The following is a 24639-nucleotide window of genomic DNA, read 5'->3' on the forward strand; positions in this document are numbered from 1 at the left end:
AAGCATTGATCAAATTACACATTTTGATTGATTTAGTGGTTTTGGTAATTTTGACCGGTTAAAAGCATTTGAGTTAATTTGATCAATAAAATAAGAATTGATGGATTAAATGGTTAAACTATTACCCATTATCACATAACTCAATTGATCCATTAAACCATTTTACCCACTAACTCAATTTATTCATGAAATCATTAGGATAAAAAAATTTAACTCATTAGGGGTTGAGTTAAGCTGTGGTGATCCATGAAACTTGACCCATTTTGACATCCCTAATTGCATTCTATTTAATCATTTCTAATAATTTGTTTCAACGAACTTGTTATTTACTGATGAAGAGACAAATATATAGAAATTTCAAAAGACATGACTATTTAAATAGACATACGTTAGTGACTTCACACACCTATTAGAACAAAAAGTTGTGATGAAAAATTATTAATAAAATAAGGTTAAAAGACACAACTCTACAATGAACAAATACAACCGTTTGATTTTTTTAAAACAAATATAAATAAAAAAATTTACGAAAATGTACTACGAAAAGTCGCAACTGTCTGCACTTGATTATACCTAATAACATATATAAACTGTTTTTAAATAGAATGCATATTTATTACCATATTGAAAAGTCAAATTCAAAAACTCACTATATAATTCATCTAACTGTTGGAAAAAAAACTCTAAGGTATTTTCATTAAATTTTTATATTTAAAATTAACTTAAAGTTGTAAATTAGATTCATCATTCCAAAAATATTTTGTTAAATCAAGAATTGGAGGAATTTCTTTATTTTTAGAAGAATGAATGCTAGAAAATATTTTCGAAAGCTGTAAAAACCGTTGAGATTGAAAATTTATATTATTTTGTGTCATGGCAAAACAATGAAAACAGTTCAAACAAACAAGTATATATATATATATATTTCAAAAGATACGAATATTTGAATAAACACAACTCTACAATTAACCGTTGCAACTTTACAAAAAAAAACCGTTACAATGAACAATCACAATTTTTGTAAAACACACAATTTAAGTTTCTACAAATTGTTTTAAAAAATTATCCAAAATGTACAATTGAAAAAATACTTATTCAGATTGCTATTATATATAGATTAAGAAACATCAAAAATCTAACACGCGATGGATTATGAAACATTAAATAAAATATAATCACCATTCTCTGAGTTGACAATTTGTCAACGCTAATTTAGTCAACCCTTTCTCCCGACACACAGAACAAGGAAAGAAAGAAAAACAGAGACCTTCCTCTTGGAATCTAAGAACAAACCAGCGATGGTGCTAATGATTATAATGTTTCCGCTTCTTCTTCTTCTTCTCTTCTTGGCCGTAGAATCAAAGTCCATGGGAAGCTACGGTTTAGCTCTAGCATCTTACTACGTAGAGAACGAACTATCTCTCTCTATCATCAACCTATACCTCAGTTCTTACGATCAATTCAACTACGAACCAATCCTCAGGTACAACCGTAACATACAGAACAACAACAAAAACAAAGATTTGATCATCCCTATAGGTTCAAGGGTTCGTGTACCTTTCCCTTGCGAATGTCAACCTGGAGACTTCCTTCGCCACAACTTCACATACCGTTTCCAACAGATAAATACTTACGAAAGAGTTGCCATAAGGAGATACGCGAATCTCACCACGGAAGGTTCCTTGCAAGGGAGGAATCCTTTTCCGGCTAACAACATCCCTCCTTCTGCGACGCTTAATGTGCTTGTGAATTGTTCTTGTGGTGATGAGAGTGTTTCCAAGGATTATGGTTTGTTTGTTACGTATCCTCTTCGTCCTGAGGATAGTCTCGATATGATTGCTAACTCTTCTGGTGTACCGGGGGATGTTATAAGTAGGTATAACCCTGGCGTTGATTTCAGCTCCAGGAATCGGATCGTCTTTGTCCCTGGGAGAGGTATTTTGAGTTTATGGTCATGGATGAATCATAGTAATGGTTGTCTAAGTTTTAAAGTTTCTTTACATATTTTTATTGTGTTGTTTTTGCAGATCCTAGTGGTGCATTTCCACATTTTCAATCAAGGTTGTTTCTGTTGTTGTTAACACTTTTCATTTGTTCTTTTGATTTTCTATATATCCCACTGATGTATTCTATCCTCTTCTTATGTTCTTGTAGTAAAAAAGGTTGGTTCTTCTAGCTATTTACGAGCTTTTGATAATTCTAGCTAGAAGAAGATGTTGTACTAAAAACAAGAAGAAACTTGGGGGAGAGATTGAGAGAAGTGTTTTTGGTATCTTTTTGCTTTAAACAGGTGGTATTGGTGTTGGAGTTATCGCTGGTATATGTGTAGGAGTGGTTGTGGCTCTTATGTTAATCTCGCTTTTCATATATTATGCTTACCGGACGAGCAAGTCCAAGGGTGATTAGTTTTTTTTCTTCTTTTCTATCTTCTATTGATCATATGCAAAACAGTTTCATGTTTTAGCATAAATGTTGCTTACTAAAATGATCAAATATGCTTTTAGTTTTTACAACTAGTCTCCAAAGTGGCAACTTGGCTGGTACGGAACCAGAGTGTTGTAACGCCTGCGTCCCGTGATCCTAAAGAGGGCAATTTGTTTTAAGGAAATTGATAGCTAAATGAGCAAGTTAGCTCAGCTGCGGACAACTCTCGTTCAGCTACGGACAGCTCAACCAGCTGCCGACCAACTGTCAGCCAGCTAGTGTCAGCTCGTCCAGCTAGGGTCAGCTCGACCAGCTGCAAGTCAGCTACCACTAGCTCGACCAGCTGCCAAGGAGCTCGACTAAGCTCAGCCAGCTGGACGGTGTCGATAGTGTGCGGGTCATATGGGGAGCTCATGGGCGGTCATGGGACGCGGTGATGAACGGTCATGGCCGAACAAGCACGGCCGGACAGGCACGACCAAACGTGCATGAACGAAGGGTCTTGACGGACAAGTGCCTTTTGGGGCCTAGACTTCGGCCAGGACCCTATAAATAGAGGGTGTGGCCCTCATTCCAAGACACCATCATCCTTCCATCGTCCATCTATGTCTAAGAAGAAAAGGGGGTGCGGCTCGGCGAGTACTTCGATACTCGTCCGAACTGATGCACATGCTACCTCTCTATCAACGTTACGATGAGACGAGCGACGGTTCGACAATCGGGTCGAACCGATCGAAGGATAAGCGGTGGTTCGGAGATGGAGTCGAACTGATCGCAGGATGATCGACGGTTCAATCATAGAGTCAGACCGATCGAAAGGTCATCGACGATCAGCGCCAATGGACGGATCGATCGAGGGTTGACCGGTGATTCAATCGCTAGTCGTATCGGGTGATCAAATGATCGATGATGCAAGCCGTAGGTTGGATTGATCGGACGGGTGGTCGACAAGTCCATCGGAAGTATCGGCCTGATCCGTTGTCGATCGGCGATTCAATTATGGGGTCGGATCGTTCGATCAGACCTGGACAAGACCGACGAGTTGATTGAGGTGCCAAGGTATGACCGATAGGTCAACTAATAGCACGTCCGATGCCAAGCTTCGGACGCACGAGTGGTTCAGGAAGCCGATAGTGCAACCGTTCACAGTGCACCGAAGGGATTATATGTCCCCATCTCTAATGTGCAAGCCTGTGGGGTTGGTTGGTTGTATGGCTAAACACAAAGGGATGGGTCAAGGGTAAAATTATATTCCGTTGCGTAAAGGGGTTTACGAAGCAAGGCCGCGAGCCAAAGCTAAGTAACCAAATCAATGAATATTCGACCAGGAATGGGGCCGAATGGAAGCCGTGATTGCGGACGCTGCAACGTCCGGGTCGGGGTCTTTCAAGTGTTTTCTGGCATTTCTGCCATAAACGTAGATAACTCTGTTGATTTTTCGATGGAGGAGCTCGCAAAGGCTACTGATAATTTCAGTCTGTCTTTTAAGATCGGGCAAGGTAGTTTTGGAGCTGTTTACTATGCAGAGCTTAGAGGAGAAGTAAGCAGAGTTTTCTTCAGTCCTTTTAGTGTAGACTTATTATTTGAAGCTACACACAGAATGTTCAAAGATCATTTGGTGTGTGTGTATGCGTTCATGTTTAGAAAGCTGCGATCAAGAAGATGGACATGGAGGCATCGAAGCAGTTCTTGGCGGAACTAAAAGTCTTAACACATGTACATCATGTCAACCTGGTAATCCCTTTTATATTATCTCAAGATAGATTCTTGAGCAAAGATAGCATATAACAAACTTATAGTATCTTGTAGGTTCGCCTGATTGGATATTGTGTTGAGGGGTCTCTGTTCTTGGTCTATGAATATGTTGAGAATGGCGACCTTGGACAACATTTACATGGCTCAAGTATGATATATATATGATAAACACCAAATAAATAGAAAAGAGAATCACTTTTCAAAATACTATTAAGTAGAACTAAGGCGTTTATATGTAACTACTATAGGGTTAGAACCGTTACCGTGGACTAAAAGAGTGCAGATTGCGCTAGACTCAGCTAGAGGCTTAGAATACATACACGAGCACACGGTTCCAGTCTATGTTCATAGGGACATTAAATCTGCCAATATTTTGATAGACCAGAACTTCCGAGCAAAGGTCCATTCTCAATCTCCCATTTTTGCCAATCATAGGTGTACTAGACTCAGCTAGAGGCTTTTGTGTTAGTTTGTTACAGGTCGCTGATTTCGGTTTAACAAAGCTGATAGAAATTGGAGGCGCAGCAACTCGTGGTGCAATGGGTACATTTGGTTACATGGCACCAGAGTAAAGAAACTTGATCTTATTTCTCTTACACTTATATTTTAGAGACTACATTATAATGAATGGTATATATATTTATGTATGCAGGACAATCTACGCACAAGTGTCTGCAAAAGTGGATGTATATGCATTTGGAGTTGTCCTATTCAAATTGATTTCTGCGAAAGGCGCGGTTGTCAAAATGAATGAATCCGTTGGTGAATTTAAAAGCCTCGTTGGTGTGGTAATTAGTCTTATTAATGTTTTCTTCATAGCATTTAGTCTTTCTGATTTAAAAACAATATGTACGTTGGATCGCTTAACATATGCTTTTGGTTCTTGACTAATGAAGTTCGATGAAGTAGTATTCAATAAGGAGACTGACAAAGAAGAAGCACTACGCAAGATTATAGACCCGAGGCTCGGAGATCAGTACCCGTTTGATTCGGTATATAAGGTAACCTCTCTTCTTAGCTTGTTCCCTAGTTGTTCTATGCATCATTGATCATTCTATAGGCCAATTTGGTTGTTTTATGATTTTGTGTGTTTAGATGGCGGAATTAGGGAAAGCTTGTAGTACGCAACAAAATGCGCAACGACGTCCGACTATGAGATACATTGTGGTTGCTTCATCAACTCTTTTATCGTCTACCGGAAATTGGGACCATGTTGCAAACTTCCAAAACGACGACCTCCTCGGTCAGATGTCCGGCCGGTAGAGTTTCCGGTTTGCTGCTGTTTGTACACTGCTTCAGCTTGAAGTATATATATTTGTCTCTATACGAAACTTTGCACGTCACACGTTGACTTTTTAATATAAAATAGTTTGGTACCCGCGGTATGCTGCGGGATTGTTTCTCAATTTATTTTTAAAAATATTTTGTTTTATGTTTTCTAGAAGTCTAATTTTTGTATGTTGTTTGTAATCAAAAATCATTATTAATATATTTTATGACAATGATCATTGCTTATATTGTTGTTTTCAGTTTTTTTTTTTGTTATTATATTGTTGCTGCATATTTTTGTTTATTATATCACTTTCAAAATCATTAAATGTGTCTTACCGAGTTAAACAACTCATTATGTAAACATCATTACATAAAATTTCAATTACTATGATCAATCTGCTATCAAAATAGAATTAACGCATCTTGATTATAGAATTATTTATATCTCATTTTATATCCCACCGAATCAATTCCATTTAACTTAATCTATAATTTTATATTTATACATTAATTTCATCTAATTTGTATTAAACATAGACTTTGTATCTACAATATATTTTATGAAAATTACCCTATGTTTTTTTCTCTTTTTCTAAACTAACTCTTTTTTTTTGTTGTAAAAAGACAGTCTTATCTTCGCTATTAAATTAAAATACATATCTACTCTTTAAAAGAATTTGTATTTAAATTTTTGTGATTTTATATTAACATTTGAAAAAAAGGAAAAAAAATAGGTAGTTTTCAGAAAAATGATTGTAGATACATTTATTCAAAAACTCTCCTTGTTTAAAGTTATAGTTACTCATATACTGTGTAAAAAAATTTAGAACGAAGAATTTCAATTTTGGAAAAGATAGGTTTCAATTTCATCAAGGCAATTATATTAGTTGACCATCTTTATGTAGACTTCATTTAGGGAAAAGCATATCAAAATGTGCATTAAATTTTTTAAGAGGTCACTTCGTAATTGCAAATCACACAGTTGGTTTGAGACTAACCACAAAAGACAACATATAAACTTTTAGAAAACAACAACATTTAGAGATAATAGATCTAAGTCTCACTTATGCGTCGGATAATTTACGAAAGCACTTGACATTTGCGCTGCTGTAGAAGAAAAAGCATCATCCTCCAGAAACCATTTCCTTGCATAAATGAGAGCCTCCACTATCTTGGGTCTCATCGGCGTCTTGTAATTGTCCTTTTCTCTTGGTATTTTACCAAAACAAATCCCCATGTGTGCTTAAAATTTATGTGATAATTGATGCGGCATCAGTGACGTCTTGTACTCATCTAACTCTTTGTATCTCTCAAATGCTTCTTTGAAGCAATGACGTCTAAACTTTTCAAGATGGAGAAGCTTCCTTGAACCGATCAAAGCTCAAAATTTGCCTTCTCATTGAAACTAAAGAAGGGAGATTCAAAGGTGTTGAGAATCAATTAAAACATCCTTGGACTTCAACTCGAAATAGTAATTGAATCAGGGCTATAGACTTAAAATCCTCGAGGGTTCCAATCTTAAAACCCCTTACGCCGCCACAGCTTCAACAAATCCACCGACATCTCCACCGTCGAAGTGAAGCAAGTGTTGGGTATGTTTCTCAAATTGGGCTTTTATTCTAATGGACTTTATTACCAAGTTTGGTGTTGTTGTAAATTGTGTTTTTGACAAAAGTCTTCTTCTTAAAAGAAGATGTCAAGATCAACGGTTTTGCTCTCCGTTGGTTGTAACAGGCAGAGAGATTAGAGATGGCTGAAATTTTTGATAGGGGGTTAGATTTTATGCCTATAAAAATAATAGTCCAGCCTTCAATTTCATTATGGAAAAGAACTTCTTCTCTTTTTTACTTCTTGGTCTCCTCCTTCTTCTTCTTCTAATTTCTGATTTTGAGTTTGAAAGTTTCATCTCTTTTGAATTGAGTGCACAGTTCAATTGGGAGCAGCGTAAACCCTGGAGTGAGCCGTCTTGGTTATCTTGCACTGGGATTAGGCGGTTTTTCGCTCAAGTGTAGTACAATATTTACGGCTATGCAACTTAAGCTTCTTTGTTCTTTTTTGTTTTTCTAAGTCTGATTCAGATTCCAACATAAAGTCTCTGATTTGTCTAATTAAATGATGGATTCCTTTAAGTTTGATATACTCTCCTTTTTATTATTTATCAAAGATTTTCTGTGCTCAATTTCGTGTACACGTCGACAATGACAATCTCAAACACTTAGGTCTTTGATTTCCTTATTCTAGTTATTTAGATCTCGCGTTTTGCAACCCCTCTTTTTTAGTTGCAACGAAACGACCATGATTCATAAGATTAGAGAGAGAGTGAATAAAGAGAATGATGTGGAAGAAAATAAATCTTAGGTGTATTAATCGAATGTTCTAATTGGTTACTGATTTTAACTGATTTGTCAAGCCATGCTTCAATGGTGAGGCTGATGTGTCAGATAAGAAGAGCAACACATCATTCTTTTATTGTATTGTGGAAGAAAATAAATCTTAGATGTATTAATCGAAATGTTTTAATTGGCTACTAATTTTAATTGATTTGTCAAGTCATGTTTCAATGTTGAGGCTGATGTGTCAGATAAAGAGAGCAATCATCCTTTTTTATTGTATTGATCCTGTATTTCAAATTGTGTGTGATCTATTTGGGTAGGTTCTATTGTGGTTGATTATATAACCGATGATAATTATAGTCAATATATAACAGTTAGACGTGTTAATAGTAGGCCATGAAATAAATGAAAACAACATTTGTTTTTTGTCAAACAAAAAGACAACAACTTAAAAAATAACAATTACTGTAATTGAAAAAAGGGAATTTTATTAAACATGCCACTTTCAAAACTAAACTCATGACAAATGCCACTTTCTAATTTTTTTTCTGAAATTTTTAGTTTTATGGCATTGATAAAAGACAATTTTACCCTTGAATGAAATCTGAATCACATAATAAAAAAGAAAGATACAAATTGATGTGAATCAATTTTGTCCATCGATGATTTCATCGGTATTGTCTATTGGCTGTTGTCATATGGGAATTCATCTGGGAATTCAACAATGTTGTCCATCGGAGAGTTCATCAGTGTTTTCTTTCGATTGTTGTCCTCGGGGAGTTCATCAGTGTTGTCCATCAGGAGGTTCATCAGTGTTGTCTACCGATTATTGCCTTGGGGAATTCATCACTCTTGTCCATCGGGGAGTTCATCAAAATCAATTATTGTCCTCGGGGAGTTAATTAGTCTTGTCCACCAGGGAGTTAATTAGCCTTGTCCATCAGGGGGTTCATCAGTGTTGTCTATTGGTTGTTGTCTTCAGGGAATTTATCAGTCTTGTCCATCTGGGAGGATAAATCAGTGTTGTCCACCGATTGGTTTGAAGAACTGCATGATGGACAATAAGACTTGTGGAAATTGAATGAACAACAAGTTAGAAAACAAGAAATTGACATATTTAGTCTTCGGATCTGGTCCATCAAAACTGGTATACCGGATCTGATCCACCGAAAAAAATGGGTCAGATATCAGATCTTGTCCGTTAAAGTTATAGAGAGAATGAAACAAACAGAAGAATCTCAAAAAGGATATAGAGGTTTCCAGAGACAGAGATAGAAGAAGATGAGTATGGAAAATGAGAGAGATGAGAAATCGCTTCTTGATTTTTCTGATGTGGTGATTTATTTGTTGTTGAAGAAAGAAAGAGGGAGAAGAAGAGAGAAAAAGAGAAAGATGAGAGATCAAGAGAGAAAAATGAGAGATGGAGAGAGAAAAGAAAAGAAATAAAATAATAGATATTTTTGTTATTTTAAATAGATTAAAGTGGGTCAGATGATATTTGAGAGAAGAGAATAACGAAAATGGCATTGACGATAAAGATTACTACTGTTCATGGCAATATTGATAAATTTCTCAAAAAAAAGGTAAGTTGTTTAGAGGTATTGAGAATTTACTTATTGAAATTCTATATCTAGCCAACAAAGAATGTGACTACATAACGGGGCATGGTTTCAAGCAAACTGAGCACATACACGTTCTCTTAACTTAAAGTAGCTCTACTTAAAATAGCTCTATCTTCTCTTGCTATGGCCTATGTCGATATCCTGTGGAAGACGGAAGACCAGACAAGTGGCATCGGTGTGGGACGTTCTACAGCTACTACGCAATGGGACGACGAATTTGATTGGCTTTAATTACAACAAAATCATTGAAGTATTTCCTCTTTATCTTCAACTTCATAGTTTGATATGGACGATGATTAGTTACTTACTGTATTTGGTGATATATTCGATGGATCTGACCAAAGTGGTATCTGATAATGACGAATGGCTGGCTTTGCTCCAAAACTGAGCACATGATTAGAAACTTTTCTCATTTTCTTATGAAGTTCAACCTAAATTCATTAGTAAAAAAAAATAATGCACGTTAAACTTGTAATTTTTCCTGAATTTAAACTTACATAAAAATTAAGTATTTATGAAGTTCTATGGCCGAATTTAGTATGTATGTTCAACTGTAAAAGTTAAAATGTAACTAACAAATTATTATATACTAGAATTTGTACCCGCGCATGCCCATTCGGGATTTTAATTTTTTTTTATCAATATAAATTGTTGAACTCAGTTATAATAATCCCAACTTTTAGATCTATATAGACACCGAACTTATTTTACTAAGTGATATACAACAAATATATTGTTGAAGATAACATTTCTTTGTGAAATGATCTATTTGCGTGAAATTTTATTTAAATTTTTTATCAATAAAAATCATTGAATATAAATATAATTATTTAAAGATTAAAAGATAAATCTATATAAACATCATACTTATTTTACTAATCTATATATAACATATATTGTCTAGTGTCATAATAATGTTTTTATGGGAAATCAACAATATATCACGTGATAACAAAAAATGACTAAGAACCTCACTGGAAGAGTAAACAATATTGTCGACAATCTCCTAACCTTTGATCCTTAGAAGAGTTCATTCCATATCTATATCCCATGAAAATTAAAACTTCTAACGTTGAATGTGGATTGGATCTAATTATAGAGATTATGTAAACATATCCATATCACACAATAAATGCAAATATACAAAGTTTCATGAACAGTTTTAGTGTTATGTCATTGTAATATGTTGTCCAAGTGCATCATCTGCCATAATAGAATTTCTGACCAAGTCAAGAATGTCTAAATGGTGAAACGCTTAAACCCGACAATGAAAATCCCAGTCACTAATCCAAGTTACATATTTTTCTAAAACCTCATATGTTATTTGCAGATGTTAATTTTGTGATGCAACCTTAGCTTCGTCTTCTAAAAAAACATGTGAACTTTATATATGTTGTTTTGCTAATATTTTGGGTTAAAATCATTTGATAAAATTAATGAAGTCCCAAGCTTGTTATATATATATATATATATATATATAAATTAAAATTGTAGCTCTAGTTGATAATATACCTTATGAGATATACTACACAAATCACATGTCACTTTTTGTAATAGTTTGCATATCATTTTTCTATATTTTCTTACTATTAATTTTCTTTTTATAGATGGATTATTTTTTTCAAATTTTTTTTTCATAGTTTTCTCAAGAAAAAGTGTGACCTTTATAATATCTTCGTTTTAGATTAAAACTTTTAAGTTGAGTTATGTAATTATTATTTTTACTTTTTATAAGTAAAATTTAATAAGAAATCTTTGTAGTATATGTTTCTTAGAAGTTAATGTTTCACTTCAATTTTATTTTTCTGTTTAGATTTTTATAAATGTAAGTACATAAATTATTTTTAACTCCACCATGCATTAGAATCTTACTTCCATTCTAAAACTCATTAACTCATACTAAATTTTGGAATATGATCATTTTTTTGTTATAATTTGAATAATAACATTATTACTAAAACAAATTCATAGTATTATTTTTACTATTTTAAAATTTTTATTTATTTTACTTAATTCATTTTTATGTAGTTATTAATTTTATTATTTACTAAAAAATTATATTATTCTTCATACTATTTTAAAATTTATTTAATTTTAGTTAATTCGTTTTTTATTTATTTTTACTATTATTAATTATAAATAATAAATAAATAATTAATGAATATTTAAACTTGTATATTTTTATGCAAAATAAAAAAAATATAGATTAGGTGGATGATGATGTGGATTGTGGAGGAAGGAAAAGAGAGAAAAGTTAATTTTATATATAGATAGACTTCACCCATTTTGACATCCTTACATACATGATCATAAAAAAATTCCCTATATTTCTATTTATATTTACCTGTCATATCAAGATCATAAATAGAAAATATAGGGAGTGTAAAATAGAATAATTGGATTTTTTCTGAATAATGATTTATTATTTTCTTAATGAAATAAGCATATGGCAAATTGACAAATTATATAATGTTGTGTGAGATCTACTTTTGTCAATCTTTTCAAACAAAATAAAATAAAAATAAAAACAAATCAGACAAAAAGAAGGAAATTTTCTACATTTATTAAAAAAAAATTAATAAAGAAATACTTAAAGAATACAATTAACATTTAGTACTATTTAAAGAAGAAGATCAAAAGCCACACGACTACTACTATATACATCTATCTACATATTAACTGTATCTTCTCTAATACATTTATACATTCAATCCATGAATGTGTAAAAAAGACAGCGAGCTTCAGATTGATCCGTGAGGGAAACGAAGAAGAAGAAGAAGAAGAAGAAGAAGAAGAAGAAGAAGAGGGGAAAGCAAAATCAAATTCCTCTCCATTACTTTGCGGCGGCGATCCCACAACGAATCTCCTCTCTCTCTCTCTCTCTCTTCTCGGGGGGAGAGAGAAAGAGAAGCAGAAGCGACATTGTCTTTGAATAGATACCTCTCAGACACACAGGTTAATGTGTTTTTTTCTTATTAAAAGGTTGTGTTGTGCTTTTGTCTGCTTCTGTCTTCTCTAGATAACATCGATGGTAACACAACAACAAACAACAACAACAACAAAATTATAAAAAAAAAAAATCTCAATATTTTAAAATTGTTTGTGTTCTTGTTCGACGTGTTGGACTCTGACGTGAACTCGTTTTGTTTCCATGTGCGATGTGTCTATCAGATTCTGCGTTTCTCTCTACCAACATCGTGACTCTGCTCTTGTCCTTCTTATTTCATACTCACGCTTGCTCTCTTCTTCCTCTGCAACCTCTAGATGTTCAATTCCCTTCGTCTCGTCTCGTCTCGTCTCGTCAATGCTGTTTAGCTCAGAAGCTCAATCTTTGATAACAATCTAATCGACAAATGGGTTTTACTCTGAGAGCTCTTCTCGATTTGCCAGTAGTGGAATCGTCTTCGATCTGTATCAATTTGAGCCTCTTATCACTATCTCTTCTCGTTATCTCCGCAAGACGCTTACTCTACTGTCTCCGTCGAGCTCGGTTCTTCAAACATGATTCTGTTGGGAGCTCGGGTTCCGTCGTCAATGTTGGTGCTGGCGGAGAAACCCACGACGTTGAAATCACCAAAAGCTATAAATTCTCGGTGATTTGTTGTTTCTTTGTTCTGATCGCGCAAGTTTCGGTGTTAGTGTTCGATGTTGTTGGAGTGGTTAAGGAGAGAAGCGAAGAAATTTATGTGATTTTGTCGCCGATTACGCAGATTCTGGCTTGGTTAGTGTTATGCACATCAGTTGTTCGATGTAAATACACTTGTGCGGAAAAGTTCCCTTTCTTGTTAAGGCTATGGTGGGTTGTGGGATTCTTTATCTCTTTATGGGCTTTGTTTATTGACTCGAGAGAGCTTGTTGCAAACGGCTCAAACCATTATTTGTCTTCACACGCTGTTGGGAACTTTGTTGCAGCTCCGGCTCTGGCTTTTCTCTGCTTCCTTGGTTTCAGAGGTGTGTCAGGTCTTCGGGTTGTTATTACAAGTTCCTATCTTCATGAGCCTTTGCTTGTTCAAGAAGAAGAAGCAGGGTGTCTCAATGTTACTTCTTATAGCGACGCCGGATTGTTCAGCCTTGCTACGCTTTCGTGGCTGAACCCTCTGCTCTCACTTGGCGCCAAGAGGCCTTTGGATCTCAAGGATATCCCTCTGCTCGCTCCTAAAGACCGAGCAAAGACGAATTACAAAGTCTTGAACTTGAAATGGGAGAAGTTGAAAGCTGAGAATCCTTCCAAGTCTCCTTCTCTTGCTTGGGCGATCTTGAAGTCCTTTTGGAAAGAAGCGGCTTGTAATGCAGTCTTTGCCGGTTTGAACACTCTTGTTTCTTATGTGGGTCCTTATTTGTTGAATGACTTTGTTAATTATCTGGGTGGGAAAGAGACTTACCCTAACGAGGGTTACATCCTCGCTGGGATCTTCTTTGTGGCGAAGCTTGCTGAGACGCTAACGACTCGGCAGTGGTATCTTGGGGTTGATATCATGGGGATGCATGTGAGATCAGCTCTTACGGCTATGGTGTACCGAAAAGGGCTAAAACTCTCTAGTTTAACCAAACAGAACCACACGAGTGGTGAAATTGTGAACTACATGGCTGTTGATGTTCAGAGAGTAGGTGATTTCTCGTGGTACCTCCATGATATGTGGATGCTTCCTCTACAAATTGTACTTGCTCTCGGGATTTTGTACAGGAGTGTGGGACTGGCGGCTTTAGCCACTTTGGTGGCCACAGTTTTCTCTATTATTGCCACTATCCCACTGGCGAAAATTCAAGAGGACTATCAAGACAAATTGATGACTGCTAAGGATGAGCGAATGAGGAAGACTTCCGAGTGTTTGAGGAACATGAGGATTCTGAAATTGCAGGCTTGGGAGGATAGGTACCGGGTTGTACTTGAGGAAATGAGGAATACAGAGTTTAAATGGCTTCGAAAGGCTTTATACTCCCAAGCGTTTATTACATTTATATTCTGGAGTTCACCCATATTTGTAGCTGCTATCACGTTTGCTACGGCTATAGGCTTAGGAACTCAGCTCACTGCAGGAGGTGTTCTCTCCGCGCTTGCAACATTCAGGATTCTTCAGGAGCCACTTAGGAATTTTCCTGATCTGGTGTCTATGATGGCTCAGACTAAAGTATCTCTTGATCGGATATCAGGACTTCTGCTAGAGGAAGAGCTGCAGGAAAATGCTACGATAATCCTTTCTCAAGGTACGTCAGACACATCTGTTGAGATCAACGACGGTTGTTTCTCGTGGGATCCTTCATGGGTAAGGCCAACTTTGTTTGGGATTCACTTGAAAGTTCAGAGAGGAATGCGAGTAGCTGTCTGTGGAGTCGTTGGTTCCGGGAAATCAAGTTTTCTTTCTTGTATACTCGGAGAAATCCCTAAAATCTCGGGTGAAGTAAGTGAAAAACTTCAAGAACCTTCAAAAAAACATGCATCTGTCTTCATTTTTTTCAGGGCTAAAAATTTATTTCCTCTAGCAAATTTCACGAAACGTACACTGAAATACACAGGTCAGAATATGCGGTAGTGCTGCTTATGTTTCACAGTCCGCCTGGATTCAGTCTGGGAATATAGAAGAAAATATTCTCTTTGGCAGTCCAATGGATAAGGCTAAGTACAAGAATGTTATACACGCTTGTTCATTGAAACGGGACTTGGAACTATTCTCACATGGGGATCAGACCATTATTGGTGACAGAGGCATAAACCTTAGCGGTGGTCAGAAGCAGAGGGTTCAGCTCGCAAGAGCACTTTACCAGGATGCTGATATATATCTGCTTGACGACCCTTTTAGTGCTGTTGATGCTCACACTGGCTCCGAACTCTTCCAGGTACACTTTTTGTTTTCTCCGATTAACCGAATAAATATATTTTTCAAACACTTTGTTGTATGTATATCTCCTTGGATCACACTTTGTTGTATGTACTACAGGAATATATATTGACAGCTCTGGCAGACAAGACTGTGATATTCGTAACTCATCAGGTCGAGTTTCTTCCTACGACGGATCTTATATTGGTAAGGACTTCTTCGACATGGCCCTTCTGCAAAAATCTTATACCAAGAGTTCTATATGTTAAGATACCCAGAAAAGTATACAACACCAAGAAGGCGCTTCAAGAAGTTTCTTGTTTATCTGCAGGTACTTAGGGATGGACAAATTATACAGTCAGGGAAGTATGAAGAACTGCTACAAGCAGGAACCGATTTCTTATCTCTTGTGTCTGCTCATCATGAAGCTATTGAAGCAATGGATATTCCCTGTCATTCATCAGAAGACTCTGACAGCAATCAGGTGCTAGACCAGTCATTGCCACACAATCCGAAATCCAATGCTTCCTCGAGCAACATTGAGATTCTAGCCAAAGAGGTCCAAGAAGGGCCATCCGGGTCTAACCAGAAAGCCATCAAAGAGAAAAAGAAAGCAAAACGGCTTAGAAAGAAACAACTGGTTCAGGAAGAGGAACGTGTGAGGGGACGAGTCAGTATGAAGGTGTACTGGTCATATATGGCTGCAGCCTATAAAGGATTGTTGATTCCACTTATAATCATTGCACAATCACTCTTTCAGTTCCTTCAGATTGCTAGTAACTGGTGGATGGCCTGGGCAAATCCGCAAACCGAGGGAGACCAAGCTAAAGTGAGCTCCACGGTCCTTCTCCTCGTGTTTATTTCCTTAGCATTTGGTAGCTCAGTGTTTATCTTTGTCCGAGCTATTCTGGTCGCTACATTCGGCCTTGCAGCCGCCCAGAAGTTGTTTCTGAACATGCTCAGAAGTGTTTTTCGAGCGCCAATGTCATTTTTCGACTCGACTCCTGCTGGAAGGATCTTAAATCGGGTTGGTTCTTTTAAAATTAATCAAACTATGACTATGACGTCTTCTCTTCATGCATAGTATTTCTCATTGCTATTATGTACCTTTCAGGTGTCTATTGATCAAAGCGTCGTAGATCTCGATATTCCTTTTAGGCTCGGAGGATTTGCTTCCACAACAATACAGCTCATCGGCATTGTTGGTGTGATGACAAACGTTACATGGCAAGTGTTCCTTCTTGTAATTCCAACCGGCATTGCTTGCTTGTGGATGCAGGTGATTTCTGTTAATTTTTGAAGATTCTTTCTATGGTGTTTTCATAACTTCAGGGGTACTTTCTATTTGCAATACGTTTTAACGGCAAGTTTTTTTCACATATAAATGCAGAAATATTACATGGCTTCATCTAGGGAGCTGGTTCGGATTGTGAGCATACAGAAATCTCCAATTATCCATCTTTTTGGTGAGTCAATTGCAGGTGCAGCAACAATCAGAGGGTTTGGCCAAGAAAAGCGTTTCATGAAGAGAAACCTCTATTTACTGGACTGCTTCGCCCGCCCTTTCTTCTGCAGCATCGCTGCAATTGAGTGGCTCTGTTTACGCATGGAGCTACTCTCTACTTTCGTATTTGCCTTCTGTATGCTCCTGCTTGTTAGTTTTCCACATGGAACAATTGATCCAAGTAAGTTTTCTCATTCTCCCTTTTCAATCTTTAGACCATGGTCTGCATTTCCCGCGAAACTCGTTAGTCAAAGATCCGTTGTTTTTACCAAGTTCATATTTACCTTTGTATAGGCATGGCTGGCCTTGCAGTAACCTATGGCCTTAATTTAAACGCTCGCCTTTCTCGGTGGATACTTAGCTTTTGTAAGCTAGAGAATAAAATCATCTCCATTGAAAGAATCTATCAGTACAGTCAAATTCCTAGTGAAGCCCCTACGTTTATCGAGAATGCTCACCCTCCGGCCACATGGCCAGAGAATGGAACCATTGAGATCAACAATTTGAAGGTAAGTCAAAGTTTTGATCTTCTCTAGACCTGTTTCAGACCAATTGCATAGCTTCATACATTATTCAACCCCTTCCTCTGTTTTTAAAGGTTCGCTATGGAGAGAATCTACCAACTGTCCTTCATGGAATCAGCTGTGTGTTCCCTGGTGGCAAGAAGATTGGGATTGTGGGCCGCACAGGAAGCGGTAAATCAACCTTGATCCAAGCACTATTCCGGCTGATAGAACCATATGCAGGGCAAATAATCATTGATGGCATAGATATCTCTTCCATTGGCCTTCACGATCTTCGAGGCCGTCTCAGCATCATTCCGCAAGATCCCACCTTGTTTGAAGGCACTATCCGGGGAAACCTTGACCCTCTCGAAGAACATACTGATCAAGAAGTTTGGCAGGTACAATAAACTGCTAATAATCTTCTGATTTCAGTCATATATGAAAACCATTAGATTCTGAATGTGTTAGAGATCTTGTTTTTCTTTTGTCAGGCTCTAGATAAGTCACAACTGGGGGACATAGTTCGTGCGAAAGACCATAAACTCGATACTCCAGGTATAGATCTAAAACGCGGTGATACATCCGCGATAGATCTTGTAGGAAAATGTTTGAAGAACCTGATTTGATTCGTTGATTTGAACTGTTGATACAGTGTTAGAAAATGGAGATAATTGGAGCGTCGGGCAGAGGCAGCTTGTAGCTCTAGGGCGTGCGCTTCTTAAACAAGCGAGAATTCTTGTGCTTGACGAAGCAACTGCTTCGGTTGACTCAGCCACCGATAATCTCATCCAGAAGATTCTAAGAACAGAGTTCGGAGACTGCACTGTCTGCACTATCGCACATCGGATCCCGACTGTGATAGATAGTGACATGGTTTTGGTTCTAAGCGATGGTAGATACACACAAAATGAAAATCCTTTTTTTCTCATATGAAATGTTCTCCTTTCACTTCACCCTAAAAACTTGGATGATTACTTTGCAGGTCTTGTTGCAGAATTCGACACACCAACACGACTTCTAGAGGATAAATCATCGATGTTCCTTAGATTAGTCACTGAATACTCCTCAAGATCCAGCGGCATACCTGACTTCTGATCGGTGTACTATAAGTGAACGCAAAGTTCTTCGCCGAGCCACCGGGACAGGGATGTTCTCGCTGCGAATCTCAGACAAATCAGAAAATCTGTCTGAAGTCTGAACCAACACACATGACTCAAGATCCTGTCAGTGTCAGTACAAGAAATAAAGTGCAGGTGACTGAAGAACACTGGAGACGACCAGAGTTTTCGGTACGAAAAGGGAGATTTAAAGATTAAGGTCACAGGCATTTTTGCTAAGCTTTAAAGTTTTTTAGTTTAGGTTTGATATTGTAAAGCTGGATCAGTTCATTGTTGTCGTGAAAAGCAAAGGTTACATTCGATTTTTGTAGGATAATGTCATCAAATTACGAGCGTTCGGCATCCTTTTTTTTTTATCGTCTTGCACTTTTACACTACAATCTGATGATATCAACCGTGTCGTTTCTTCAACAACGTTTCGTTTCACTTTAACTGAACGACGTTGTAACACGCCACACGACTAAAGCTTACGACGCGTTTCATTACGTAGCTAGGTTCAAAACGACGTAGTTTTATTATAAGAGGCTGATTTGAGATCTTGTTAAAGCCCAGGCCCATTCACTTGTATATCCTCGAGGCAGCAAAATCTTCTATTCCCATTTCTCTCTTCTTCTTCTTCTGTCTCTCTCTCTCTCTTTCTTTCTCTCTCGCTCATCTGTATTTGTTGTCTCTCTCTCGATCGATCGTGTAACTGAGAACAAGGATGCAAGCAGTTTCCAGGAGATTAGTTCAACGGCCCCTCGCCGGAGGAGCTTCGATCTGTTCGTATTCTTCTCTCAGATCGCTCTATGGAGTCTCAAATCACCGTTAAGTTTCCGCCATTGATATTTTCTTCGATTTTGGGTATCTAAGTTGCTTGCTTATTTTGTCTCGCGCTAATTAGAGATTTGTGGATTTTTTTAATGGTGACCCTTCAGTGAATGGAACTGATAATCGTCGCTATGCGTCTTCCCTGGCTAAGAAGGGGGGCGTGGGACACCTCGCTCGCAAGGGTACTGGTGGGAGGTCTTCCGTTAGGTATGTCATTGCTCTCTTTTTTTTAGGGTTTAGTTCTGGAGAATTTCTCATGGGAAGGATAAATGTTATTACTACTGTGTTAGGATTTTTAGCTTATTCTGTGTATCTTTGTTAAAAGTTTTGAGCTTTTGTGGATGAGTTGCAATTCCATTTACGGGGTAATGTATTATCTCTAAGGGTTTTGCGGTTGCTGCAGTAAAGTGAATGTCTCGAGAGCTTTATGTTCTGTTTGTCTAGGGTTTTGTTTCTATAGAATGCTGGAAACTTCTCATGGGAATAAGAAATGATATTTTATGTGCTAGGGTAAAGGAATCTTAGTCTGTATATCTTTGTTAGTGTTGGGCTTAGAGGGTAGCTTTTGTGCATTACGTGCCTTTGTAGAGGAATGTAGCATCTCTTAGGAGTTCAGTATAGCGAATTTTTCTCGAGAGCTTTCTGTTAAGAGAAAAAGAATATAGATGTTGGTCTTTGAAAATATTAATTTCTTCTTTGCTTTGCCAGTGGCATTGTAGCTACAGTTTTTGGAGCCACAGGATTTCTGGGTCGTTATCTTGTGCAGCAGCTAGGTGAGTTGGGTTAAACAGCTGTATTACCAGTCTGGTATCAATCTTTTTTTTCCTTTACATTTGCAGATTTTTTGCTAAATTCAAGTGAATGTTTTCTTCCAGCTAAAATGGGATCGCAAGTGCTCGTTCCTTTCCGAGGCTCAGAGGACTCTCCTCGACATCTCAAGCTGATGGGAGATTTAGGACAGGTAATATATTCTTTTATTTAACCTAATGCTTTCAATGAAATGCCTTAAAAAGTATCTTTTTAGAAAACTATGCTTTGGCTCGGCATATCTGATGTGCGTTTGTTGCCTATATATTTCAGGTGGTACCAATGAAATTTGATCCAAGAGATGAAGACTCGATTAAGGCTGTCATGGCCAAGGCTAATGTCGTTATCAATCTAATTGGTAGTTTTTTTGTTCGGTCTTATTTTTTCTAGCAATTATTGTTAAATCTTTGTAAAAATCTGTACTGTTCCTTTACTTTTTGGATGATATTTAATCTAATCCTTAGGAAGAGAGTACGAGACCAGAAATTTCAGTTTTGAGGATGTGAACCATCATATTGCTGAGAAACTTGCATTGGTATGTATTTGTATCCTCTTGAGTTGTCTCCAATAAAAGTGGTGAACAGGTTTCCATTTTTGTTGCTTCTCTGATTGTTGCCTACTTTTGAAATAAGTAACACATGTTTAACTGTCAGGAGGATATGCTCTGCTATTAGCTTGCTCTTTTGGTTATGTCTAATTAACTTGGGGCTTTGTGGATATGTTGTTTCAGGTGGCCAAGGAACACGGTGGGATAATGAGGTATATTCAAGTTTCTTGCCTAGGAGCTTCAATGTCATCTCCTTCAAGAATGCAGAGAGCAAAGGCTGCTGCTGAGGAAGCTGTCTTGAGTGCGCTACCTGAGGTAAACTTATACCGCCTTTTGGCACACATGACTCTCTCTTTTGTAATTATCATCATAATATTTCATTTATTATATGCACGTCCCTACTTTTTTAGAGATCTTGTGCAGAACTGGAAAACCCGTAGATGGTGTTATTAGATAATTCTAAAATCTCATAAGTTTTGAAAGCAAAAAGAGCGTACCTGGGATGGTTTATATAAAGTTTTTATCATCATTAGTATGCTTCTAGTCAGTTCCTGATGTATGTGTGTTTCCTAGGCCACCATCATGAGACCTGCAACCATGATTGGTACAGAAGACAGAATCTTGAACCCCTGGTCAATGTTCGTTAAAAAATATGGTTTCCTTCCGCTCATAGGTGGTGGGACCACCAAGTACGTCTTACATCCTTTGAGCAATTCTATTCACCGGTTCATAGTAGCTATTACAATGTAGACCTGGTTCCTTCCCTGACAATAACTCCATTGCAGATTTCAGCCTGTTTATGTGGTTGATGTTGCTGCTGCAATCGTTGCAGCTCTAAAGGATGATGGCTCCAGCATGGGGAAAACATATGAATTGGGTGGTCCAGATGTCTTTACCACTCATGAGTTGGTAAATTCTTATAATCCTTCATGTTCTCTGTCACAGTGGCAGCTCAGTGGTTTTGATTCCCATGTGTTTCTTGTAGGCAGAGATCATGTATGATATGATTCGTGAATGGCCTCGGTATGTGAATCTTCCATTTCCAATAGCCAAGGTAAAAGATCATAACCGTGCACTTTTTATGGTAGAAACTCCAACTATCTTTCTTTTCTTCTTGAAGTGATACTAATTTCACATGTGTCACAATCTGTTCCAGGCAATGGCGGCTCCTAGGGACTTCATGGTGAACAAAGTCCCTTTCCCCTTACCCTCTCCTCAGATCTTCAATCTGGACCAAATCAATACACTTACAACCGATACACTTGTATCCGACAATGGTTAGTATGATTCATACAAGTAAAATGAGTTCTTTTCCTTGAATTGACTGATTCTCACTCTTTATTATACAACAACAATGGCTGTTTCAGCCTTGAAGTTTCAGGATTTGGACCTTGTCCCCCATAAATTGAAAGGATATCCGGTCGAGTTTCTTATCCAATATCGCAAGGGCGGTCCTAACTTCGGTTCTACTGTCAGTGAAAAGATACCAACAGACTTCTATCCTTGATTGCTGCTTCTGCTCAAAGGTCATTTCCTGGACTATTTTTTTCATGCAAGTGTCACAATGAAATCGCGGAAACCAGATTTGGTATGTTGATGCCTTTCATTTACTTTTGTCAATAATAAACGGGTCCTCCTCTTTGTTGTGTTCTGGAAAAAATTATAACACATCAACATCATTATAAGTTAAGAGAGGGGACATTATCTTTCTTGATGGGGCGATTTGGCCTCTTCGAAATTATGCAGTATCTAGTTCGTTTCGAACTCCATGTCCCTACTATGCTCTTGACTATAACTAAAGCCACATGCTTTCGCCTTTGAATTCCATTTAGTTTGGTGTTGTATGTTGCGCAAAAATGGTTCAACTTGTATCTGTATGCAATAGAGTTTAAACCCTGAGTAATTTGAAGTTCCCTTTACATGGTCAAGAGGGTAGTCAACTTGGTTATGTACAGATATTGAAACATTGATATTCATTTACCTATCTTTAGAATTTAGTCATGGATATGGAGCCATTGGCACCCGGCACCAATGAGTTGTTGGGGCGGGTAAGGAATCTAGTTATGCAAACCGTAGAATATAAAACTTTGCTTCTAGCTGTAAAAAACAGTAAAGAACTTTAGGAAACCTCAAATACCAAGCAAAGCATATAGAGCCAATATCATGAAACTGGAGGGATAGAACAGAATCATTTTGCAGTACTTGTCCCAAAATGGAAGACGAAGGAGACTATCCTGGTCCTGAATCCGATTTTGGTGGAATCAACTTGAACGGGAGAAATGTTGGGGCGGTGATGGTAGCACCTAGGGATGTAGACATAGCGAGTCAAAGTGGTTGCAGGATCAACATCTACGTGAACAGCAACGTTCAAGCAACGTGTGGGTCAGCTTTGCTCGGTAGCAAGGTTAAGCTAAGAGATCCCGGTGTTCATCTCCATATCGAAGATGTTAAAATGACCCGCGATGATGACGGATCTAAACAGAAGGAGATGACGTTGATGAAGGTTGGGCTATGTTTAGTCTGTCTCTTTAACATCTTTCTAGTACTCATTATCTTCTTCTCCTCTTGGTTCCTGAAGAAAACTGATTCCGTATAGATCTCCCCATCAACCGATGATCATGCTAAGTGTAGTAAGAACGATCCTCCCGTCCATAATTGTTTCCTCAATTACTTATCTGTGGTCTAAATTTTAGATTACATCTCATGTTGTATTAATTCACATTATTCAAGATTGAGATTAAGATCAATGCTATAAGCCTATAACCCAATCATGTAAATAGCGTAGGACTATCTATAGTGGGGCAAACGTGACGAAAGTTACGAGGCTAGGATTACAACTATAAAGTACTACGCACCAATTAGAATCTCAGCTACGGCCTACGGGATTATAACTATTTAAGTACCGATTTGACGAATAAAAATCTAGTAGATATCAATTAGATAGAATCTTTTCTTTTCTAAATATGCATTTTCCCATTCACCCCATTAGATGATTAGAAGACCACGATCTCGTTCGAAGAATCTTCCGAGGACATATATATTTCTTAATTAGGAATTTGTACAATATTGAATGCTCACTTTTTGCGAATCACCCTTACATGTTCAGCAATTGTAACAAATAATTAAAGAATCAAAAGTTAGATTTTATTTTATTATTGTTGGAAAAGAGCTAATGCTAGTCCATTACCCTCTTCAATTATTTAAAGATAGTAGATCAAATTTTCTTGCAAGGCCTTTGTGGTATCCATGTGAGTTGTAACATTGGGGAGCACAAACTTCCCCACTCCCACAAGCCACGTTTGTCTCTTAAAGTTTCTAAGTTAATATTTTTGCTTTTTTTTTTTTTTTTTTTTGGTTATTTATTATTGGCTATGAGTGATTACATTGTCTTCTTCACCTTGAACACTTGAAGTCTTCAACATTTATACAATAAAGCCCGACATAGACGTCAAACATTTTTTGAAGTTCGAATGTAAATCTCCTATTCGGTTTGACATGAATATACACTTGTAGAAATATGTCTTCTCTACGAGCGTACTGCGTACATACCACCTAACCGAAACCATATAAATATTTACGACCATAAAATCAGGCCCGACTCAATGTTTAACTTTGATATGTGCTAGAAATAAAATGGCTCTCTTTATATTTTAAGTTTAACCCAATTTTAGATAACATTTAACCTAATTTCAGACAAATATTCCACCATTTTTATCTACTTTTTTTTCAAAAATTTGTATTTATGTAAATTTGGACCCTAAAAAAATAAAAAAAATTTGGTTGGAGGCGGTGCTTTTGCACCTCCCGACACTAATACTTAAAAATACCTTTAATATCTCACAAAACATAAGATTTCATGCCTCAAAATACTTTGTCTTTGAATGGTTTTACAGTCTGCTCCAGAGCAGACTAAAATTGGATTAGTCTGCATTTAATTTACCATTCACCATTGCATACCATTATGCATTGTTGCATACTAAACATCTCCATACTAGTATGCATTTGAGCGTACAACTCCATATCATTGTAAATTCACGATTGATCTGCATTTTTCATTCTGCTCCTCAAAAGCTCCATACTAATATAAACTCCATATTAATCTGCTCCATACCACAGTCCAATATT

General features: G+C 37.1%; 4 protein-coding genes and 1 long non-coding RNA gene across 5 annotated transcripts; 4 read left to right on the top strand and 1 right to left on the bottom strand.

Annotated features, from left to right (window-relative positions):
- Nucleotides 1–1287: 1287 nt before the first annotated feature.
- On the top strand, nt 1288–5681 carry LOC104768044 (chitin elicitor receptor kinase 1-like). Its single transcript, XM_087502915.1, has 13 exons — nt 1288–1935; nt 2028–2061; nt 2155–2162; nt 2291–2398; nt 2505–2555; nt 3816–3964; nt 4069–4158; nt 4234–4327; nt 4428–4579; nt 4659–4747; nt 4832–4967; nt 5076–5180; nt 5275–5681. The coding sequence occupies exons 1-13, from the start codon at nt 1299–1301 to the stop codon at nt 5440–5442; spliced, it is 1821 nt and encodes a 606-aa protein (XP_087359041.1). The 5' UTR covers nt 1288–1298; the 3' UTR covers nt 5443–5681.
- A 6347-nt stretch (nt 5682–12028) lies between these two features.
- Nucleotides 12029–18704, top strand: LOC104768043 (ABC transporter C family member 5). Its single transcript, XM_087501598.1, has 12 exons — nt 12029–12361; nt 12578–14805; nt 14921–15241; nt 15343–15429; nt 15554–16249; nt 16337–16501; nt 16613–16907; nt 17021–17235; nt 17325–17630; nt 17724–17787; nt 17885–18124; nt 18215–18704. Exons 2-12 carry the CDS (start codon nt 12760–12762, stop codon nt 18325–18327), a joined length of 4548 nt encoding a protein of 1515 aa, XP_087357724.1. The 5' UTR covers nt 12029–12361; nt 12578–12759; the 3' UTR covers nt 18328–18704.
- A 200-nt stretch (nt 18705–18904) lies between these two features.
- Nucleotides 18905–22278, top strand: LOC104766796 (NADH dehydrogenase [ubiquinone] 1 alpha subcomplex subunit 9, mitochondrial). Its single transcript, XM_010490749.3, has 12 exons — nt 18905–19156; nt 19268–19367; nt 19869–19933; nt 20036–20121; nt 20241–20325; nt 20432–20502; nt 20698–20829; nt 21088–21203; nt 21300–21423; nt 21500–21568; nt 21671–21791; nt 21882–22278. Exons 1-12 carry the CDS (start codon nt 19054–19056, stop codon nt 22019–22021), a joined length of 1212 nt encoding a protein of 403 aa, XP_010489051.1. The 5' UTR covers nt 18905–19053; the 3' UTR covers nt 22022–22278.
- LOC147921071 (uncharacterized) lies at nt 20460–22386 on the bottom strand. The gene is made up of 2 exons (XR_015590902.1): nt 21012–22386; nt 20460–20939 (listed from the first exon to the last, which is right to left on the bottom strand). It is a non-coding gene; the product is annotated as an uncharacterized LOC147921071 (long non-coding RNA).
- A 249-nt stretch (nt 22387–22635) lies between these two features.
- LOC104766795 (uncharacterized) lies at nt 22636–23282 on the top strand. Its single transcript, XM_010490748.3, has one exon. It carries the CDS (start codon nt 22727–22729, stop codon nt 23108–23110), a length of 384 nt encoding a protein of 127 aa, XP_010489050.1. The 5' UTR covers nt 22636–22726; the 3' UTR covers nt 23111–23282.
- Nucleotides 23283–24639: the final 1357 nt, after the last annotated feature.

Source organism: Camelina sativa, chromosome 19 (assembly GCF_030686135.1).
Source record: "Camelina sativa cultivar CO46 ecotype springtype chromosome 19, ASM3068613v1".
NCBI classification, from domain to species: domain Eukaryota; kingdom Viridiplantae; phylum Streptophyta; class Magnoliopsida; order Brassicales; family Brassicaceae; genus Camelina; species Camelina sativa.

Coding starts and splice junctions, on each gene's coding strand:
- LOC104768044 (XM_087502915.1), top strand. CDS start 1,299: ATGGTGCTAATGATTATAATGTTTCCGCTTCTTCTTCTTCTTCTCTTC. Junction 3,965..4,068: donor ATGCAGAGCTTAGAGGAGAA/GTAAGCAGAGTT, acceptor GTTCATGTTTAG/AAAGCTGCGATCAAGAAGAT. Junction 4,328..4,427: donor ACAACATTTACATGGCTCAA/GTATGATATATA, acceptor TAACTACTATAG/GGTTAGAACCGTTACCGTGG.
- LOC104768043 (XM_087501598.1), top strand. CDS start 12,760: ATGGGTTTTACTCTGAGAGCTCTTCTCGATTTGCCAGTAGTGGAATCG. Junction 15,430..15,553: donor CTACGACGGATCTTATATTG/GTAAGGACTTCT, acceptor GTTTATCTGCAG/GTACTTAGGGATGGACAAAT. Junction 17,788..17,884: donor CCATAAACTCGATACTCCAG/GTATAGATCTAA, acceptor CTGTTGATACAG/TGTTAGAAAATGGAGATAAT.
- LOC104766796 (XM_010490749.3), top strand. CDS start 19,054: ATGCAAGCAGTTTCCAGGAGATTAGTTCAACGGCCCCTCGCCGGAGGA. Junction 19,368..19,868: donor GGTGGGAGGTCTTCCGTTAG/GTATGTCATTGC, acceptor TTGCTTTGCCAG/TGGCATTGTAGCTACAGTTT. Junction 20,830..21,087: donor TCTTGAGTGCGCTACCTGAG/GTAAACTTATAC, acceptor TGTGTTTCCTAG/GCCACCATCATGAGACCTGC.
- LOC104766795 (XM_010490748.3), top strand. CDS start 22,727: ATGGAAGACGAAGGAGACTATCCTGGTCCTGAATCCGATTTTGGTGGA.